General features: G+C 51.8%; 1 protein-coding gene across 5 annotated transcripts; it reads right to left on the bottom strand.

Annotated features, from left to right (window-relative positions):
- Positions 1-1,113: 1,113 nt before the first annotated feature.
- Positions 1,114-13,046, bottom strand: LOC100356924 (cytochrome P450 4F2). Of its 5 annotated transcripts, none has more exons than XM_089315138.1 (13): positions 12,910-13,046; positions 10,584-10,820; positions 7,399-7,543; positions 6,392-6,445; positions 6,176-6,303; positions 4,931-5,052; positions 3,611-3,881; positions 3,216-3,282; positions 2,898-3,027; positions 2,457-2,590; positions 2,296-2,360; positions 2,105-2,187; positions 1,114-1,730 (listed from the first exon to the last, which is right to left on the bottom strand). In XM_089315138.1, the coding sequence occupies exons 2-13, from the start codon at positions 10,779-10,781 to the stop codon at positions 1,553-1,555; spliced, it is 1,575 nt and encodes a 524-aa protein (XP_089171264.1). In that variant the 5' UTR covers positions 10,782-10,820; positions 12,910-13,046; the 3' UTR covers positions 1,114-1,552. The 5 variants fall into 5 exon arrangements, with proteins under 5 accessions (XP_089171264.1, XP_069915476.2, XP_017193092.2 ...); XM_070059375.2 differs by lacking the exon at positions 12,910-13,046 and adding an exon at positions 11,149-11,255; XM_017337603.4 differs by lacking the exon at positions 12,910-13,046 and adding an exon at positions 11,149-11,219 and having other exon boundaries at positions 10,584-10,899.
- Between the last annotated feature and the right edge of the window lie 5,877 nt (positions 13,047-18,923).

Here is an 18,923-nt window from a genome sequence, read left to right on the forward strand (position 1 = left end):
AGTAAATAAATCTTAAAAAACAAAGAAAGAAAATGAGGAAAAGCAAGCCTGTGTTCAAGTCCACACTCCTGATGCCAGCTTCTTGAAGACTGGGGGAGCTAAGAGGCAGGGAGACCGCTCAGGTACCTGGGCCCCTGTCACCCACATGGAAGAACATTGTGTTCCTGGTTCCTGGCTTTGGCCTGGCCCAAACCCAGCTGTTGTATTTGGGGAATGAACCACTGGATCTCTGAGGTTCTGCCTCTGTCTCTTTCTCTCTCTCTCTGAATAAAATTTGAAGTAACTCTCAAAGTTGGATGCTTTTCCTGTTCCTTCAATAAATAAATGACAGGAAAAGAGAATTACAATGGCTCTGTGAGATGAAAACAGAACCCAGAGGTCAGATGAACATGGATTATTCCTTTGCTCTGCAGCAAAATGGTTGTATTGGCCTGGAGGTTGGCAGGGGGTGAGGGTCAAAGGTCAGGGGTCATCCAAGGAGACTTTAAGAGGCCCATTCTGGTTGGATGAAGCCCTCAAAACGCTGCAGTGAAGGAGTGGCAGCTGTGAGCTCAGTATGGATTTTTTTTTTTTTTGACAGGCAGAGTGGACAGTGAGAGAGACAGAAAGAAAGGTCTTCCTTTTGCTGTTGGTTCACCCTCCAATGGCCGCCGCGGCGGGCGCGCTGCGGCCGGCACACTGCGCTGATCCGAAGCCAGGAGCGAGGTGCTTCTCCTGGTCTCCCACGGGGTGCAGGGCCCAAGCACTTGGGCCATCCTTCACTGCCTTCCTGGGCCACAGCAGAGAGCTGGCCTGGAAGAGGGGCAACCGGGAAAGAATCCGGGACCCCCACCGGGACTAGAACCCGGTGTGCCGGCGCTGCTAGGTGGAGGATTAGCCTATTGAGCCGTGGTGCCGGCCTCAGTATGGATTTTAACTGGTTTTCTGACTTTGGGTCCCTCAAGCCTTAAAAAAAAAAAAAAAAAAAAAAAAAAAAAAAAAAAAAATTCCTCAACCAGCAGATGCCCAGGCTGCCTTATTCACTATCTCTAAATAGGTCAGCCAACTTGCAGAAGATAAGCAAGCACACACACACAGTGTAGCCAAAGTAAAAACGACACAGCTTCCACCATGTTGGACACTCTGTGTGTTTAATAAACAGTTATTTAGTACCTGTAGCTACACGGGGAAGAACCTTGCAGTGAGCAAAGCCTGAGTTCAGAATGTTTGGTGGGAAGGCAGTGGGGTTTGCCTCTGTCTGTGGCCTTAATTTACAGCCCCCCACCCCCCCACCCCTCCCCGCCAACCCAGTCAGACACACCCCGTGGCTCCCTATCGCCCAGGGGACCAAGTCCATGCTTGGACTTCAGAACCACCCGCGCGGTTCTCAGCGTGGACGCCCTTTGCCCAGTTGTGCTCCGCACAGCAGCACCTCCTGGCACCCCTACGCCCACAGCCACCCCGTGCCCCGCGCTGGCTCTCACCCAGGCCCAGGCCCGGTGAACCACAGCACAGTTCCTCCCTTGGGCTCTGCGAAGGTGCTCAGCGGTGTCCCGGCACTGGCAGCAGCCGGTCAGTGCGGGTGCCCGCTCAGAGGCTCCACCCGCAACCACAGGCCGCCCTCGGCGCGCAGGATCAGCTCTGGCTTCCTGCGGGGCTCGGCGCTGGCGGGCAGCACGCGGAAGCGCAGCAGCGTGAGCGCCAGCGCCACCTTCATCTCGGCCATGGCAAACGTCTGCCCGATGCAGTTCCTGCGGGCAGCGCGGGGCTGGTCTGGGACTGCACTAGGGGACCCCAGATCCCAGGATCCGCCCACCCCAGGGGAAGGCTCACCTTGCTGGGACCCCCAGGTGGGCCTGCACACACCTAAACCAGCCCCTACCTGACGGACCATCAGATGGGGTGGGGGCTCTGACACTGCCCGGGACCCCATATGTGCCCAGGACCCACCACCAGAATCCCAAGGTGGAATAACCTTGCTGGGGTCCCCGTGTATGGGCCTGCATATCCCCAAACTGAGCTCCAACTCAGTCCTGCACACGTGGGCCTGGGGAGCACTAGGCCCAATCCTTTTCCAGCCCCTCAGTCAGGCACTCCCACCACTCTCAGACTCCCACCACTCTACCTGGGCCCCGCCGAGAAGGGAATGAAAGCCAGAGGCGACCTCTTCTGAGGGTTTTCCGGGTCGAAGCGGAAGGGGTCATAGACCTGGGAGCGGGGTATGGCAGGGCTGCAGGGTGGGGTCTCCTAGGATGCCCATCTGGCCCCAGAAGACCACCAGGTTCCCAGGGATGGGCACAGGGACAGGAGCGGCACCTCAGGGTCTGGCCAGACTGCCGGGTTGTGATGAATCCCGAAGATGCTGATGACACAGACATTCCCTGTCAGGGAGAAGGGGGACAGTCAGGACAGGGTCCCCACTGTGGATGGGCCTGCCCACCTGCCCCAGAGGCTCCGCCCCCTGCTGCTGCGGGCACCTCTGGGGATGACCCGGCCATCAGGAAGCTTCACATCCTGGGTGCAGCGGCGCGAGATGACCGTGACCGGAGGGTGCAGCCGTAGGCTCTCCTTGATGCACATGGTCAGGAAGGGCAGCTGGGCCAGGTCGTCCCTAAGGAGCCCCCATTAGCAGTCACCCAGGGAGCAGAAACCAAGACTGACTCAGCTTGCTGCTGACCACTGAGGCCCTCCCCACCTCCTACTGATTCCCCGTCCTGGAACAGAATAGACCACAGATAGATTCAATATTTAAGCTTACTCCAGACTCCAGGGTGGGATGAACTACTTTTATAAATCATCACTTATATCTAAATTAATCAGTATAGTCAATGCAATCCAAAAGGGCTTCCCCCTTCCCCTCCTAGAGAACAAGGGCAATGCCAGGGCCTCTGGAATGGGCCAGGAAGACAGGGACTCACCATTCAACCTCCTCAGCATCCCGGTTCTTCAGGAGTTCTTGGACCTCCTGCCGGCATCGCTGCTGGTATTCTGGGTGCCTCGCGAGGTTGTATAGGACCCAGGAGAGACCACTGGCCGTTGTGTCATGACCTGCAGGATAGCTAGGCATGTGTGAGTGTCTGGGATGCTTCAGCACCAGAGAATGGACAGTGCCCACACATTGAGGCCTTTGAGAGGATGGGGAGTGGGGGAGGGGCATGGAGTGGTCCAAGCTGGGCCTACCACATCTCTGAAGAAGAGACAGCCCCGCCCCAACTGCAGTCCACGCTAGTTCTCACCTGCAAACATGAAGGTATCGGCCTCTGCCCGTATATCATCATCTGACAACTCCTTTCCGTCTTCACTCTGGAGAGGAAGCATGCCCCCCCACATCACATCAACTCTGTTGGCACCTGAGTTTTCCATGGGTCAGTCCCTGAAGACCCATCATTTAAGCAAGATTCGTACCATGCCATCTCTAAAGCCTGCCCCATAGTCTTCCCCTCATCTCCTGCCTCCAAGGCAGCCTTCCACAGAGTCTAAAGCATATCAAAAACTCTGACATGCCCCTCCCTTCCTCAGTACCTCCCATGGCTCCCCAGTGTCCTCTCCATCAAGCCATCAAATTCTTTAATTTGACATTTGATACCATGATCCATGCTAACTCTTAAGTACAAATCCAAGAGAAGCCCACCTTGGTCAGCAGAAGAACATCAATGAAGTCCAACGTCTTGGCCTTGGCCTTGGCCTTGAGGAAGTCATCAACACCCTGGCTAGCAATGGTGCGGCGCCGCTCCTGGATGATGGCATCCGTGAAGCTGTGCACCAGGTCACAGGCCTTGCGGAAGCGCCGTCCATCAGGAGTGAGGTAGTACAGGAAGTCCATGTGCATTAAGATCTGCTGGTCCCGTTTTAGGACAAGAGCACTGAGATCCAAAATGGCGGCAATGTAGTCACTGGAACTCCTGCAGGACCAGACCAGAGACAAGAAGCAACTCATTGATGCATGTGAAGTCCCAGAAGCACCTCCCAGCCAGAATCCCAGGATCATGTTGCATCCAGAAAGGGCTCCTTTCTCTCTCCTCCCTCTCTGTGAGCTGCCTCATGCCCCCAGCTCTACAGAGCACTGACATGGCATCAAATTCATTTCCTCTCTGTCACTCAACATCTGATCTTGCCTACTCTTCCTTGGTTTCTCCAAAGTCAGATCCATTTTCTCCACATACTCATTCCTCCTCCAATCCTTGCATCCCATGTCTCCTTGGCACTTGGTCTTCTTCAAGCCCAGCCCTGACCAGGACTCCCATCTGCTCAAACATCTTCCATCACTTTCTGGAACCCTCAGGATAAGGTTAACACCGCTTTTCTTGGCTTTTCAGTGTCCTTAGGATTGAGCTATGGCCTATCTCCCCAGCCTCATTTCTTTTTTTCTTTTCTTTTTCTTTTTTTTTTTTTTTTTGACAGGCAGGGTGGACAGTGAGAGAGAGACAGAGAGAAAGGTCTTCCTTTTGCCATTGGTTCACCCTCCAATGGCCGCCACAGCCGGCGCACTGCGCTGATCCGATGGCAGGAGCCAAGTACTTATCCTGGTCTCCCATGGGGGGCAGGGCCCAAGTACTTGGGCCATCCTCCACTGCACTCCCGGGCCAGAGCAGAGAGCTGGCCTGGAAGAGGGGCAACCGGGACAGAATCCGGCGCCCCAACCGGGACTAGAACCCCGTGTGCTGGCACCACAAGGCAGAGGATTAGCCTAGTGAGCTGCGGTACCGGCCTCCCAGCCTCATTTCTAAGGTGGCTCCTTACTGCTTGTACATGTCCTGTTCACAGGATGGCAATATCTGTGAATTTTTCCACCAGGAAGGATCATGCTTTCCCTCTACCTTTACCTGTCTGTCAATGTCCACATCTGCCACAATTCCTCAAAGAAGGCTCTGTTGATTGAAAGTTAGTCCTCTCTCCCCGACCTCTCCCTGGGACCCATGACCCAAGCACCCAGGCCCTTGCAAGGACTCACTCCTGACAGTTGCTGTCAAAGCTGAAGACGCATTTCTGAAGACTGTCCAAGGTCATAAGGCTGATGTGCTCAAACATGTCCAGGCAAGCATTGCCCTCTGAGGCCAACCGCTGCCACTTGGCCTGGCCAGGAAAGAAGACAGAGCCTGGGTTGGGTCCTGGCTTCCCCGGTTCCTCCCAACTTTATCAAAATGGATTCCCATATGCCAGCCTCCTGGGAGACTGAGGTTTGGGTGGAACTGGAAGCTGTTTCTATTAAAGGGGGAACACCCAAGGCTGGGAATGGGGAAGAGTCAGGTCCAGCTCTGCCTCCCATGATCTGTATACCCTTGATCAGCCCATTGCCTGCTCCCTGGGTCCCACCTGTCAAATCTTCAGTAATAAGTAAGTCAAACCACCTGTGTCCCAGATAAACTATGTCAGAACATCTGATCCACCACTCCTGGCTACGTGAACTAGGGCAAGCTCCCTAATCTCTCCAACTCTCAGTTTCATCAACTGCAATAGGACAAAAATAGCTATTATTTCACAGTGTTGTGAAAATTGACACTATATAGCAAGTATCAAGGAGTTGTATGTAGTTTCTGGTATACAATAAGTGCTCAATGTTAGCTGTCATTATCAGTTCATCATTATTAGCCTCCCTCCCTGTGTCCTCAAACTTGCAGTGATACTTGACAGCTCCTTCCATTAGGAGGTGGAGGCTGCTTCTCTGTCTCTTGATTTGGAGCTGGATTTGGGTTTTGGCTTGACCACTGGAATGTGATAAAAATGATGTTATGCTGGATCTGAAACTAAGCATCAAGAAGTACTGACTGGTTCTGCTCACTCTTTGGAGCTCAGTGTGTGCCATGCTAGCAAGCCCAGATCAGCCTCCTGCAGGATGAGGGACCAACGAATACACTTGGCCCTCTGAGGCCAGTGAGTTGGAATGTGCTGTGTTGTGCGGAAGGGGCTACCATACAATGTTCATCACCACTGTTGAGTTTACAAGCCTTCTGTGAGGCAGACTAGAAGCTAACAGCTTCTGAGCACCCACTGTGTGCCCAGAATATAATTCCATGACGTTGTCTTGACCACCCTTTCAGCTGGGAGTTATTTTTCCCATTTCACAGATAAAGACATCAAGACTCAGAGAGCAAAATCCATGGCTCCAGAGCTACATTGCAAAGCCAGGGCTCCAGATTAGATCTTGGAGGCTACTACCCCTTTCCCATACCCTGAACAATGGGCCCAAGGGACTCACGTGCATAGTATTTGCGCTCCTGTTGAAAATCTTCATATAGGGCTTCAGGATTTCAAAGTGGAAGGCGGGTGTCAGCATGCGACGGTGGCTGTTCCACTTGTCCCCGGTGCTCAGCAAAAGCCCCTCCCCTAGGGCGGCCAGGGGCAATGGGCAAGGGCAACACCTTCCCCTGTCCCACAAATATGTCCCCAGCCATGTCTACCTGCAGTTACTCACCCAGCCACAGTTTCAGGAATCCATAGAAGTCCATATCCTTAGGTACAACCACAGCTGATATCAACAGGGGGCAGCAGGGGCCATGAGAAAGGAGGGGAGGAACTCAGGAAACGGAGGGTCTCAAATTAGGGGTCTGCACTTCACCCTCTCCAAGCCAGGGGTAACAGGAAGTGAAAGGTGAAGGGGACCTGAGCAGGCAGCAGAAGCAGCACCGACTAGCACAACAGCCCCAGCATGCCCAGGCTGAAAGGAACCTTGGCAGCCAGAAAGGGTGACGACCTGCCGAGAATCACCTATCATCTTGGTGACAGAGCTGCAAACTCTGCTGGATGCTGCCCATTGCCCTGCTCAGCTGGTCCAGACACGGGGAGGACAGAGGGCAAAGGAAGCATGCCAGGCTGGAGAGGAGTCTACCAGGGGAGAGTCCTGAGAAGGCAGTGAGCATGTGGTGGGAAAATGACCACAAGCAGCAGCAAGAACTGCTCCACAAGAGATGAATCCCGTGAGAAGTGCTGCCTTCACCCTGCAGCAGCCACAGCCCTCCATGTTGCTCTGGGTCTGGGTCCAGGCAGGACTGATGCCAGTGTACAGTGCTGAGTGCCACAGCACCAACCTGCACTCTAACTCAAAAGTTCTTACCCATCACCACAGACCTGCCAGCCACCTGCAACCCCTCCTCTGAGAAGCCTTCCAGCCTTCCCCACAGAGACCTTGCTTCTCTGAGTGGCTACAGCCTACCTCCCACCACATGAGGTCTGTCCTGACTTTTTCCTGATCCATTCCTTCCAGACTGGGCTTCCTTCAGAACCAAACCTTGGGTTGGGGCTTGTTGGAGCCCCAGGAAGCCCAGTAACCAGGACGGGTGGGTGGGTAGATGACAGAGGAGAAAGAGACATTGAGTAGGGGGTTGGTGAACATGTGACAGAAATCTGTAGGAGGCTCTGAAAGAAGAGGCTGGGGGACAGCAGAGGTTGCACAGCAGCTTGGGAATAGCTCTGGGTGAGTACCTGGGGCATTCAGGACAGATCGGACCACATCAGGGTGCCACAAAGTGATGACAGGGACGATGGGGCCCATCCAGCTCAGAAAGGCCTGGGGAAAGGTGGTGACCATCCGAGTCACTTCCCTCAGGCCCTGCTCCGTGGGGGTGATCTGCAAGCAACACACTGGCCGTCACTTCTTGGGATGGGTAATTTCAGGTGTCAACTTGACTGTGCTAAGGGATGGCCAGAGAGCCAGGGAGACATGACTTCTGGTTATGTCTGTGAGGCTGTTTCCAGAAGAGACGAGCAGGTAAAGGAGTAGATTGCGTGAGGACTACCCATTGTCCCCATCCAAGGTGTTCATCCAATTCACCCAGGACCCAGGTAGAACAAAACAGCAGAAAAAGAGTGAATCCACTCTCTATTCTGGCACTGGGACATCAGAATCCCAGATTCTTGGGCCTTCGGGACCTGAGAGCTCCACCAGCAGCCCCCTGAGTTCTTAGCTTTGGGACACAGACTGAATTACAACTGGTCATCAGCTCACAGAAATCACGGGATTTCTCAGCATCCATGATGATGTAAACCAATTCCTATAATAAATAGCCTCTTCAGTAGATGGATGGATAGATGGATGGATGGATGGATGGATGGATAGATAGATAGATAGAGATACATAGATAGATGATAGGTACACATAGATGGATAGATACAAATACAAATGGTGATAGAGACAGATGGATGTATGGATATTTGGTCATCCGCATCATATATTGATTATTAAAGGGCCTGGTGTTGTGGCATAGCATGTAAAGCCACTGCCTGCAGAGCTGGCATCCCATATGGGCACTGGTTCAAGTCCTGGCTGCTCCACTTCTGATCCAGCTTTCTATTATGGCCTGGGAAAGCAGTGGAAGATGGCCCAAGTCCTTGGGTCCCTGCGCCCACTTGGGAGACCTGGAAGAAATTCCAGGCTCCTGGCTTCTGATCAGCCCAGCTCCAGCCATTGCAGCCATTTGGGATGTGAACCAGCAGATAAAAGACCTCTCTCTCTCTCTCTCTCTCTCTCTCTCTCTTTCTCTCTCTCAATTCTGCCTTTCAAATAAATAAATCTAAAAAATTTCTACATTAAAAAAACATTTGAAGGGGCCATTGCTGTGGCACAGTGGGTTATTCTGCTGTCTACAATGTCGGCATCCTATTTAGGCACCGGTTCAATTCCTGGCTGTTCCACTTCCAATCCATCTCTTTGCTAATGTGCCTGGGAAAGCAATGGAGGATGATCCAAGTGCTTGTGACCCTGCACCTACATGGGAGACCCAGATGGTGCTCCTGACTCCTGGCTTACAAATAAATAAATAAATCTTTAAAACAACATCTGAAAAATCAACTATATCTGTACTGGACTTGTGCAACCTTTCTTTCTTGTCATGCTATCCTTAACAATAGAGCACAATGATTTGCATAGCTCATACCTTGTATTAGATAGTGTAGGCATTTAGAGATGACTTAGACTATGTGTACAGGTTATTTGTAAACACTACTCTACTTTTTAAAAATTTATTTGACAGGCAGAGTTAGACAGTGAGAGAGAGTGAGAGAGAGAGAGAGAGAGAGACAGACAGACAGAGAGGTCTTCCTTCCATTGGTTCACCCCCCAAATGGCCGCTACGGCCGGAGATGCACCAATCTGAAGCCAGGAGCAGGTGCTTACTCCTGGTCTCCCACACAGGTACAGGGGCCCAAGCACTTGGGCCATCCTCCACTGCCTTCCCAGGCCATAGCAGAGAGCTGGACTGAAAGAAGAGCAACCAGGGCTAGAACCCGGCACCCATATGGGATGCTGGCGCTGCAAGCGGAGGATTAACCAAGTGAGCCACGGCGCCGGCCCAACACTACTCTACTTTATAGAAGGGATTGAGCAGCCTTGGATTTGGGTGAGGTTGGGAGTGGGTTCTGGACTGATGCCCCACAGACTCTGCACAGATATTTATCTGTTTATGCTGTTGAGTCTCTTTTTAATACACCTCCCAGAAGGAGCCACAGCAGGAGCCCTGCAGTCTCCAGAGGCAGTCCATCCTCTGCACTGAAAGCACATCTAGGTTATGCATGAATGGAGGGGATCTGTTTTTCCAGCTTTCTAGTTCCCAGGGCTATCATTAAGCCACAAGGGTGCATCCCAGCACCAGGGAGAGGCCAATCTGTGTTCCCACAGAGTCCCAGTCTGGCTCAGGAGTGGATTTTTTCTCATCCTGGGAGTGATTCCAGCCCAGGAGAAGCTGGAAGGGGCATCTTCAAGGGGGGCTTGGTGCTTGGGCAGCAGTGTGGCATCAGGCATGTTTCTAAGGCTTGTCTCCCTTCCTTTCTTGTATTTCCTGCTCCAGACAGCCTCCATTCCCTCCCAGGGAGAAGGGTACACACACTAGAAAGCAGAGGTGACCCCTGCCTGTCCACCAGGACTGTACCTCCCACCTGTAGGCAACTTCTGTCCACCCAACTCTGTGCGGAGTGCATCCCGAGCATCCTATCCCTGAGCCTGCGCAAACTCCCATCCATCAAGCCACCTACAAATGAAGTGTATGTGGCCACATCCCCCAAAGGGAGAGCAGGTAAAAGGAGGGACCAGGGAGACTCCTCAATGGGAGTGAAGTGCTTGCACACAGGTCAAGCAACAGGGGCCACTGGTGCACGTCATGGAAGCAAAGATCAAAGGAAGGTGTCCAGGCAGGGGCGTGGTGGTAGATGCCCACACCTCTCTCCTAGCTCAGCTGTGCCACGTGTTTATCAGTGGGCACACTGGAGCATGGGGAGAAAGGGATCATGGTCCATCCCTGCAGGACTGGAGCAGGTACATAACAGCTTCTACAAGGAAATGAGCCGGCTGGGGACAGGTCCTATACACATCCCCAGGGGACCCTTAGTCCCTCAGTGGAGAAGAGAGGAAGGCTAGGGGTCCCTACTCTGTGCAGCTCAGTCTGGGAGTACTCCTGAGGCACACTAAGGAGAAAGGCAGGCAGGAAAGGGGTCCAGAGCAGAATAGGGTGCGAAGACAAGGAGAGAAGTCGCTGAGCAGCCACCCTCACTTTTCCCCTGCCCCAAACCCTGGCTCTCCCTGGACTCCCAGCTCTCTGGGCCCCTCAGAGAGTCCCTGGTCCTCCAGGGAGTCCATTCACCCAGACTACCCAGTTCCTGGGTACTGCCACACTCACCTGGCCCAGATGACCCATGAACCAGTTCCGTTTCGGGGGTTGCGGGAAACATCTGAGGCGCTGAGAGTTTTCATAGAAAGTGTAAGCCCAGGTAAGGATGCGGGCCAGGAGCCAGGAGGTGCCCAGAAGCAGCAGGAGCAGCCACGGGGAGGCTGCCCCCAGCCCCAGGCTCAGCCAGGACAGGCCTTGCTGTGGCATGCTGGAGGGCAAGTGGGGCGTGGAGTGATTTCCTGAGACCTGGGAAAGGGACAAAGGAGCTCAGGGGGCCAGCGGAAAAGGCCAGGGAAGGAGAGTGCTGGGGGCAGAGCAGGGAGAGCTAGGGGAGAAGGCAGCTCAAGGGAGGGGTAGAAGGAGAGGGAGCAGGAGAGGGGAAAGAGAAGACGAGAATGCTGAAGTCAGAAAGGTCCAGACATAAGCAACAGCTAACTGACCTCCAGTAAGTCAGTACCCTCCCAATCCCCCGGGCCAGCTGCTCCCTGGAGCTGCTCAGCCTTGGGCAGAACCCCTCCGCACCCAATTCCAGGCCCCTCTATTCCCACCCCACCCCTCATCCCCAGTCTGGCACCTCTGTCAAAGGTGGCTTGTTCAGAACAACTTCCTTTCCCCACCTCTTGGGATATCTTGGTATAGTTCTCCAAACTGGGGAAGGCTGAGGGACTGAGCTGGCCTGGGATGACCTGCGGCAGCCAATCCCTGCAGGCCTCACTGTCTCCTCCCAGGCTGGGCATCTGGCCAAGACAGGGGGGCGGAGACAGTTGATAGCAAAGGAACCAACTCAGGGTCACACTTCCCAGCACCTGATAGCCAGGTCGCCTTCCAAGTGGGCGAAGGTCATGCTGGGCAACATTTTACAAGCACCTCTGGCCCCCTTAGCCATGGAACAGCAGGAGAAAGCATGAACTTGAGGGCAGGTGCAAGGTGCCTGGGCCAGGCAGAGCCTGGTCTCAGAACATCTCCCAGGCTCCTCGGCAAGAGTGGACTGGGAGGACATTGGGCAGCTTTTATCAGAGCGCAGTTAGAAGGCTCAGAGACAAAAGCCACGGCTCTTCCCCAACACACACACACACACACGGCCTGGCAGGAGTTCAAATGCAGCCTCCAGGCAGCCCAGGGCAGGGCTGGAGACATGGTTTCCAGGAGCAGGAACAAAGCACCCAGCCTTGCTGGGCTCACCTGGGTAGGAGTCTGGGGATAAATTGCCCAGTTGGAAGAGTGCACCTGGAGGCTGGCTCAGCATCAGAGGTCAAAGGACAGAGCACAGAGGGAAAGACCCAAGGGCAAAGCTGAGAGCAACTGTGCACCTGCGGGGCCCAGGCAGGGAGGACAGAGTCGGGGCTCTAAGTGGTGTTCTTCAAACTCTTCTTGGTCTGGTCATGGGCAGTGATCCCAGGGCTCCATAGAGGAGGAAGCTCCGAAAGGAGAGAGGAACGGGGAGTAGCTGCCACCCTCCTAAGCTGCTTTGCGTGCGCCAGTTCTCTCCCCAGTGCAAAAGACTGCAAGGGAGGTCCTACTGTGTGCTGAAGGCTCTCTATAAAGTGTGCCTCCCATACACCAAGGGGTCTGCCTAAATTCTGTAACAAAAATATCTGATACTCTCCATAAAGTTTGCCTACTGTCTGCTGGGTACTCTCCAGAATGTGCATACTGCATGCAGAGTGCTCCTCACAGAGCATGCCTACTGTGTGCTCTCCATAAAGTGTGCTGTCTGCATCTGAGTACTCTTTATAAAGTATGCCTACTGTGTGTTTCATATAAACCTTATCTACAAGGTGTCCTATACTTTATATACGTCCTCTGTGCTGAGGGCCTGAAACTCCATGTGAAGGATGCTCATCTGTGCACATACCCTACAAAATGAGTACCTACTGTGTGCAGCTTGCTCTGCAGAAGCACACCTACTATGTGCCTGGTGCTCTCCATAAAAGGAGCCTGCTTTGTGTCAGATGCTCTCCTGTGTCACAAAGTTCAAGGCTTCCCACCCCCTCCCCTCGGCTCCCTGGTCCAGAGCCCTGGGGATCAGGAGGACAGAGCCAAGTGGTGCCACCCAGGAGATGAAGGATGCCACTGAACACAACAGCAAACTGGGGCTCAGAATGAGAATGCCTCCAGCTCAGGACACAGGGATCAAAGGAACCCAGGTGTGTGAGACACTCGAGCCCATACCTTTCCCCTCCGCCACACTGCTTTACCCACGTTCCCTGGGAATGGTGCCCAGTTAGTGTAGAGGCACTGATAATGATGGATCTCAGAGAATGGGGTGGCCCAGAGACTTCTTGAAGCCTTGAGTCACCACCTAGATCACCCTCCCACTGCCAGTGTGCCTCACCTGGCTTATCCAGTGCTCCCTGGGTCTTCCCGAATTCTCTGGGGGGTGGTGTCAGGCGAGGGAGGTCTCGCAGGAAGGGGCTCCTAGCAGAGCTGCTGAAAGGTAGAGTGTGGGAAATGCAGTCCTGCTGAAAAGGGCAGGATGTCTCAGAGACCCTGAACCTCCATCTGCCTTTGCATTGTCATCACAGCCCAACTGGCCATGAGCTATGGCAGCAGGTCTAATATCCCTCCTCAACGTGGGTGCACCCTACCCAGAACCTCCTTCCCCTCTGTGGGGACAGAATTGACCTGCTGGGAGGTACAAGGGTCAAGGGTCATTCCCTGAGTACCAGGGAGGGCCCAGATAAAGAGCGTGAAGTGGCTAAAAATGATGAGCTCCCTGTGGACCTACAATGTGCCTGAGATGGACAGACAGCCTCGAGCAGGAAGTCTGGCTATACCCAGCATTGGACAGCTGCCTTATTTCCTCTCCTGTGGGCTAATGATACAACAGCACAAACTGAGTAATTTATAGAGCAGGTGCATATTGGGTTGAGGGTCTGTACCTGCTGCTGGTCTTACTGCTGACAGAACCCCCGGGGAGGCACAGGGTGTCACATAGTGAGAGACATGGAGCATGAATGTTTATTTTGGTTCCGCTCTCTCTGACAAAAAACCACCAGATTTCACCCAAAAAGGCTTTGTCATGATGACTTCATCTAACCTTAATCATCTTCAAAGGCTGCATAATCTAAATATCCAAGTCCAGCTCAGGTGTCCCTCTGATTTCCACACCAGGGGACCACTAATTCAGGTGAGGACTGTCAACTAATGATTAGACCAGGTTGGACTGAAGAAATTCAAAGAGTGAAATATGCCAGAGAGTAACCAAGGGCTGTTCCAGACCCAGTGATCAGGGAGCGACTGCCCAAGGGATGATCTAGGAGCAGAAACCTGAAGGACATGAGGGAGTGGGTCCTGTGTAAGAGCAACTCTGCTGTGGCGTAGCTGGTAAAGCAGCCAACTGCAGTGCTGGCATCCCATATGGGTGCCAGTTTGAGACCCGGCTGCTCCACTTTTGATTCAGCTGTCTGCTATGGCCTGGGAAAGCAGTAGAAGATGGCCCAAGTCCTTGGGCCCCTGCACCCATGTGGGAGACCAGAAGAAGCTCCTGGCTCCTTGCTTCAGATCGGCACAGCTCTAGCCGTTGCAGCCATCTGGGGAGTGAACCAGAGGATGGAAGACCTCTCTCTCTCTCTCTCTCTCTCTCTCTCTTTCTCTCTCTCTCTGCCTCTCCTTCACTCTCTGTGTAACTCTTTCAAGTAAATAAATAAATATTAAAAAAAAATAAGAGCAACCCCCAGGCCTAAGAAGCAGCAGAAAAACCCAGCACTGGGTGGGCCAATAGATAGTCTAAAAGAAAACTGTGTCTCTTCCTGCTCTCTTCCTAGACATGCTTTGATAAGCAGAGGTGAAAAGGGCTTCACTCAGAGTCTCAGATAAGCTTCAGTCCTGCAGTGGCAATGAAACCTCTCCAAACATTCAGGTTAGAAGTGGTTGCTTGCTGCACATCACAAGCCACAGCTGAGGTCATGAATGTAACCATCTGCTGAAGGCATCACCAACACCAAGTCCTCTAACCAAGAGGTGCCAGCATCTTGGCAGAGGTACCAGAGGTCAAAGGAGTGAGGTTGAGGATAAAAGCCCCAAGCTAATTCCAAAAACGTCCAGAGCAGTTAGACTACTTGCTGTTAACTTCTTCCTATAGAATTTATTGAGTGTGATCATTCTGAAAAGTTAACCTGACTCTTCCCAGCCACCAGTCCCAAAAGAGAATTTAGGGCCGGGGCTTCTGGGACCACCCCTTTGGAAAGACAAAGGACATTTCTCATGCAAACCCAGGGTATTGGATCCCAGGAACATCACTCAAGAGGAGCAGAGGGGCCTGCATGGGAAGAGAGAATTTTGCCCCGCCTTCAGGGTTGTCTGCTTATCCAGAGGATAGAGTCCACCCACAGCAGAAGACTAAGTGCCAGGGGAGTCAGCACTGAGCCAGTACAGGATGTGAGCTACAGTAGGAGCCTTTGACCACCAACCTGTTCCAGTCCCAGTCAAATAAGAAGGGGTCAAGCCCTGCGCACAGTGGTTAGGCCAGGACTTTGGAAGCTGGCATCCCATAATGGAGTGTGTAGCTTTGTGTCCTGGTTCTACTCCCAGTTCTAGTTCCTGGCTAATGCATGCCCTTGGAGGCATCAATGGATGGCTTCAGTACTTGGGTCCTTGCCACCCATGGAGGAAACCCAGATTGAGTTTCTGGCTCCCAGATTTTACCTGACCCAGCCCTGGTTATTGGAGACATTGTGAGAGTGAACCAATAGATGGAAGATTTTGATCTCTCTCTCTCTCTCTCTCTCTCTCTCTAGTAAATAAAGCAACAATTTATACAAATATTAAAAGCAAGATGACACTGTGGCACAGAAAGTTAAGCAGCCACTTAAAATGCCAGCATACCATACCAGAGTGTGCCAATTTGAGTCTTAGCTCCTCTGCTTTCATTCTAGCTCCCTGGTAATGAACCAAGGGAAGAAACAGAAGATGGCCCAAGTGCATGTAGGAGACCTGGATGGAATTCCTAGCTGTTGGTTTGGCCTGGGTCAGACATTCCCTCAATATGCCTTTGAATAAACAAACAAATAAATAAATCTTAAAAATTAAGACAAAAATTAATGAGATGGTGGTTTATCAGTGGGAGGCATCGGCAACTATCAAATTTGGCAGGGAATGATGGGGCTTGAATGTGGTTTGTTGCCTCCAAAACTCACACTGGAGCTTACTCCTCATTATAAATTTGTAAAGGGGATTGAAACTTACCCTGACTGTGGTGTTAACGGGTCGCCTCCTGAGTGAGTAGGATAGATGAGGTCATCAGGTGGAGCCCTGTGGCTGTGTTCAGTTTCATAAGAGGAGAGATCAGAGGACACAGATATACCACACATGTTACCTGTCTTTTGCCCTGTGTGGCATCATCTTTTAATCACCACCAATGCCTAATACAAGTTCCTTAGGAAGGAGGGATGGTCATTTTGATCCATGATTTTGGAGGTTCACTGTCTGGGACTGGGTAGCCCCACTGGTCCAGGTAGCAGTGAGGCTTAAGGATGGCAGTGCAGGTCTGAGTGGACAGAGGATTCCATGGCCAGCCAGGAATTATAAGAATGCTGACCCCAGCTAAGCTTTCATAACCAAGCCTCTAGCAAGAACTGCCGGCTGAGGTCAGGCCTCCAATAACCAGTGAATTCAAGACCCAAGTCCCATTCAGACTACAGCTCCTCAAAGCCAGGCCAAACCAAGAGCTAGGAATTCCATACAGATCTCCTACATGTACTTGGGCCATCCTCTGTTCATTCCATTGGTGAGTTATCAGGGAGCTGGAATGGAAGCAGAGGAACTAGGACTGCATTCCCTGGGGACTCTGCCAGCAAGGATGTCATTACCAGATGCAGCCCATCAACCTTGCATTTGCAGAGCTAAGTGCTGAAATAACTCTCTTCACAACTTACCCAATCTATGCTACTGTGCTTTTAGCAATAGAAAGTGAACTAAAACAAAGGATGGTAGATGGTGTCTGTCTTGTGCCTTCCTCTTTCAGCTAAGAGATTCCCGTGGACTTCCAGGGACCCATAACTTGGGACTTGCGACTGCTCTCTGCTAATGCTAAGTCCCAGCGTGTTGCAGTATCCCAGGATAGGTTCCCTGGACCTGTAACACCCTTGGAAATGGCCCACAGCACACCGCTAAAAGTCATCCTACCCAGAGCAAGGGACTGGGGCATTTATCCACGTGGACCTACCTCTAACTCAGGGTTCCTTGCAGGGATACTGAGTCTCCAGAATCTCTTTCCTGCATTGCACTGCAGGGGTGAGGCCTGGGGACAGGGGCACTGAGCAGAGCACAGGCTGTGTGGACAATTACAGTTGCTCAATGAGTCCATCACACACATGCATGCACATATACACAAATGCTCAAACATCAACACAGTGTCAGTGTATACAAACTTGCACACAAAGACCTCCACATGTGTACACACACATCACAATATATTTTTCACCCAGAAAACAGTTACACAACAGATTCACACGTAGAAATGCATGTAGTCACATGTATGGGCACAGAGTCACACGAATTCAGTCACACATACACTTACATACCCACACAGTCTCTCTCTCTCTCTCTCTCTCTCTCTCTCTCTCTCTCTCACACACACACACACACACACACACACACACACCTCAGAAATAATGAGGACCAAACTCCTTAGAGCATGTTATTCCCAAATGTCCCAACACATTCAGGAAGAGGAAGAGGCCTCTCCGTAGCCAGGGACAGGAACAGCCCTGGAGAGGGGCTGGATTTGCACATGCAGGTGTAGCGGAGTCCTGGGCACCAGGGCCATACCTGCCTGCCTACATCTCATATTCATTCACCATCCCAGCCCGCAGGAGACTCTCTGAGCCTGTCTCGTGTGGGAGAGGAAACATTTGGTGTTCCAAGTACAGATCAGCAGAACAGCCAGGGAGGGAGATTGCTGCATCACAGACCAGAGAAATGTAGCATTGGGTAAGAGAAAGTGAGACCAGGAGAACAATGCTTTTTTTTTTTTTTGATAGGCAGAGTTAGAGAGAGAGACAGAGAGAAAGGTCTTTCTTCCATTTGTTCACTCCCCAAATGGCTGCCACAGCCTGTGCTGAGCCAATCCGAAGCCAGGATCCAGGTGGTTCTTCCTGGTCTCCCATGTGGGTGCAGGGCCCAAGCACCAGGGCCATCCTCCACTGCCTTCCTGGGCCACAGCAGGGAGCTGAACTGGAAGAGGAGCAACCAGGACAGAATCCAGTGCCCCAACTGGGACTAGAACCTGGGGTGCCGGTGCCGCAGGCAGAGGATTAGCCAAGTGAGCCACGGCACCAGCCGAGAACAATGCTCTTAAGACTGAAGGAATGTCATTATTTGCACTCCAACAGGAATGGTACATGGTCAGTATAGCAGAACTAACCAATTCTATTTGTATACTGCATTGCAGGTGCCAGTAAACTGGTCACGTCACCAGATCCAGCCTGTAGCCTCTTCTTCCAGGAGCCACAGGTTGAGATGCTTCCTATACAGTTTTATAAAATTAAAAATAGGAGTAAAAGATGGAGGAAATAGGGGGATATACAGATAGGAGTACAATCTGGCCCTTTCCAGAAAATGTACGTCAACCCCTGTGTGTATTAGCAAGATCAGTTAGGCAAACAATGGTTTAAAGCACCACTTTAAAGTAGTATAGATCAGAAAAAGTGAAATACACAGATACACATCTTAGAAAATGTGAACAGAATTCCTATGGTGAAAACTTCAAAACACTGGTGCAAGAAATATAAGAAGAAACAAATAACTGAGCAGATTTATGATATTCACAGGTTGGAAGATTCAATTTAAAAAAAAAATAAAAGATTTATTTATTTATTTGAAAGGCAGAGTTACAGAGAGGCAGAGAGAGAGAGAGAGAGAGAGAGGTCTTCCATCTGCTGGTTCATTCGCCAGATGGTTGCAACAGCTGGAGCTGGTCAATTAGAAGCCAGGAGCCAGGAGCCAAGAGCCAGGAGCTTCTTCTGGGTTTCCCACGTGGGTCGCAGGGGCCAAGCATTTGGGCCATCTTCTACTGCTTTCCCAGGCCTAGAAGAGAGCTGGATTGGAAGTGGAGCAGCTGGGACTCAAACCAGCACTGATATGGGATGCCGGCTCTGCAGACAGTGGCTTTACCCACTACACCACAGCACCAGCCCCAAAGACTCAACATTTTTAAGATGTTGATTGTCCTTAAATTGATCTGTTGACTCAAGGAAATCCCATTCAAAATTCCAACAGGACATTTTGTATAAATACAGAGCCTGATCTTAGAATTTAAATGAAATGCTATGGCTATAGAATAGCCAAAAATATTTGGGGAAAAAAAAGTAATAGAAATATCCCTATTATCCAATTCAAGACATATGG

This window comes from Oryctolagus cuniculus, chromosome 16 (assembly GCF_051225735.1).
Source record: "Oryctolagus cuniculus isolate XC-2025 breed Fujian yellow rabbit chromosome 16, ASM5122573v1, whole genome shotgun sequence".
NCBI lineage: Eukaryota > Metazoa > Chordata > Mammalia > Lagomorpha > Leporidae > Oryctolagus > Oryctolagus cuniculus.

Bases quoted from the DNA above. Each gene is read 5' to 3' on its own strand.
- LOC100356924 (XM_089315138.1), bottom strand. From the start codon at position 10,781: ATGCCACAGCAAGGCCTGTCCTGGCTGAGCCTGGGGCTGGGGGCAGCC. The intron at 6,304-6,391 runs GTGAGTAACTGC...TGGCCGCCCTAG, and splicing joins ATTCCTGAAACTGTGGCTGG to GGGAGGGGCTTTTGCTGAGC. The intron at 5,053-6,175 runs GTGAGTCCCTTG...TTTCCTGGCCAG, and splicing joins GGAGCGCAAATACTATGCAC to GCCAAGTGGCAGCGGTTGGC.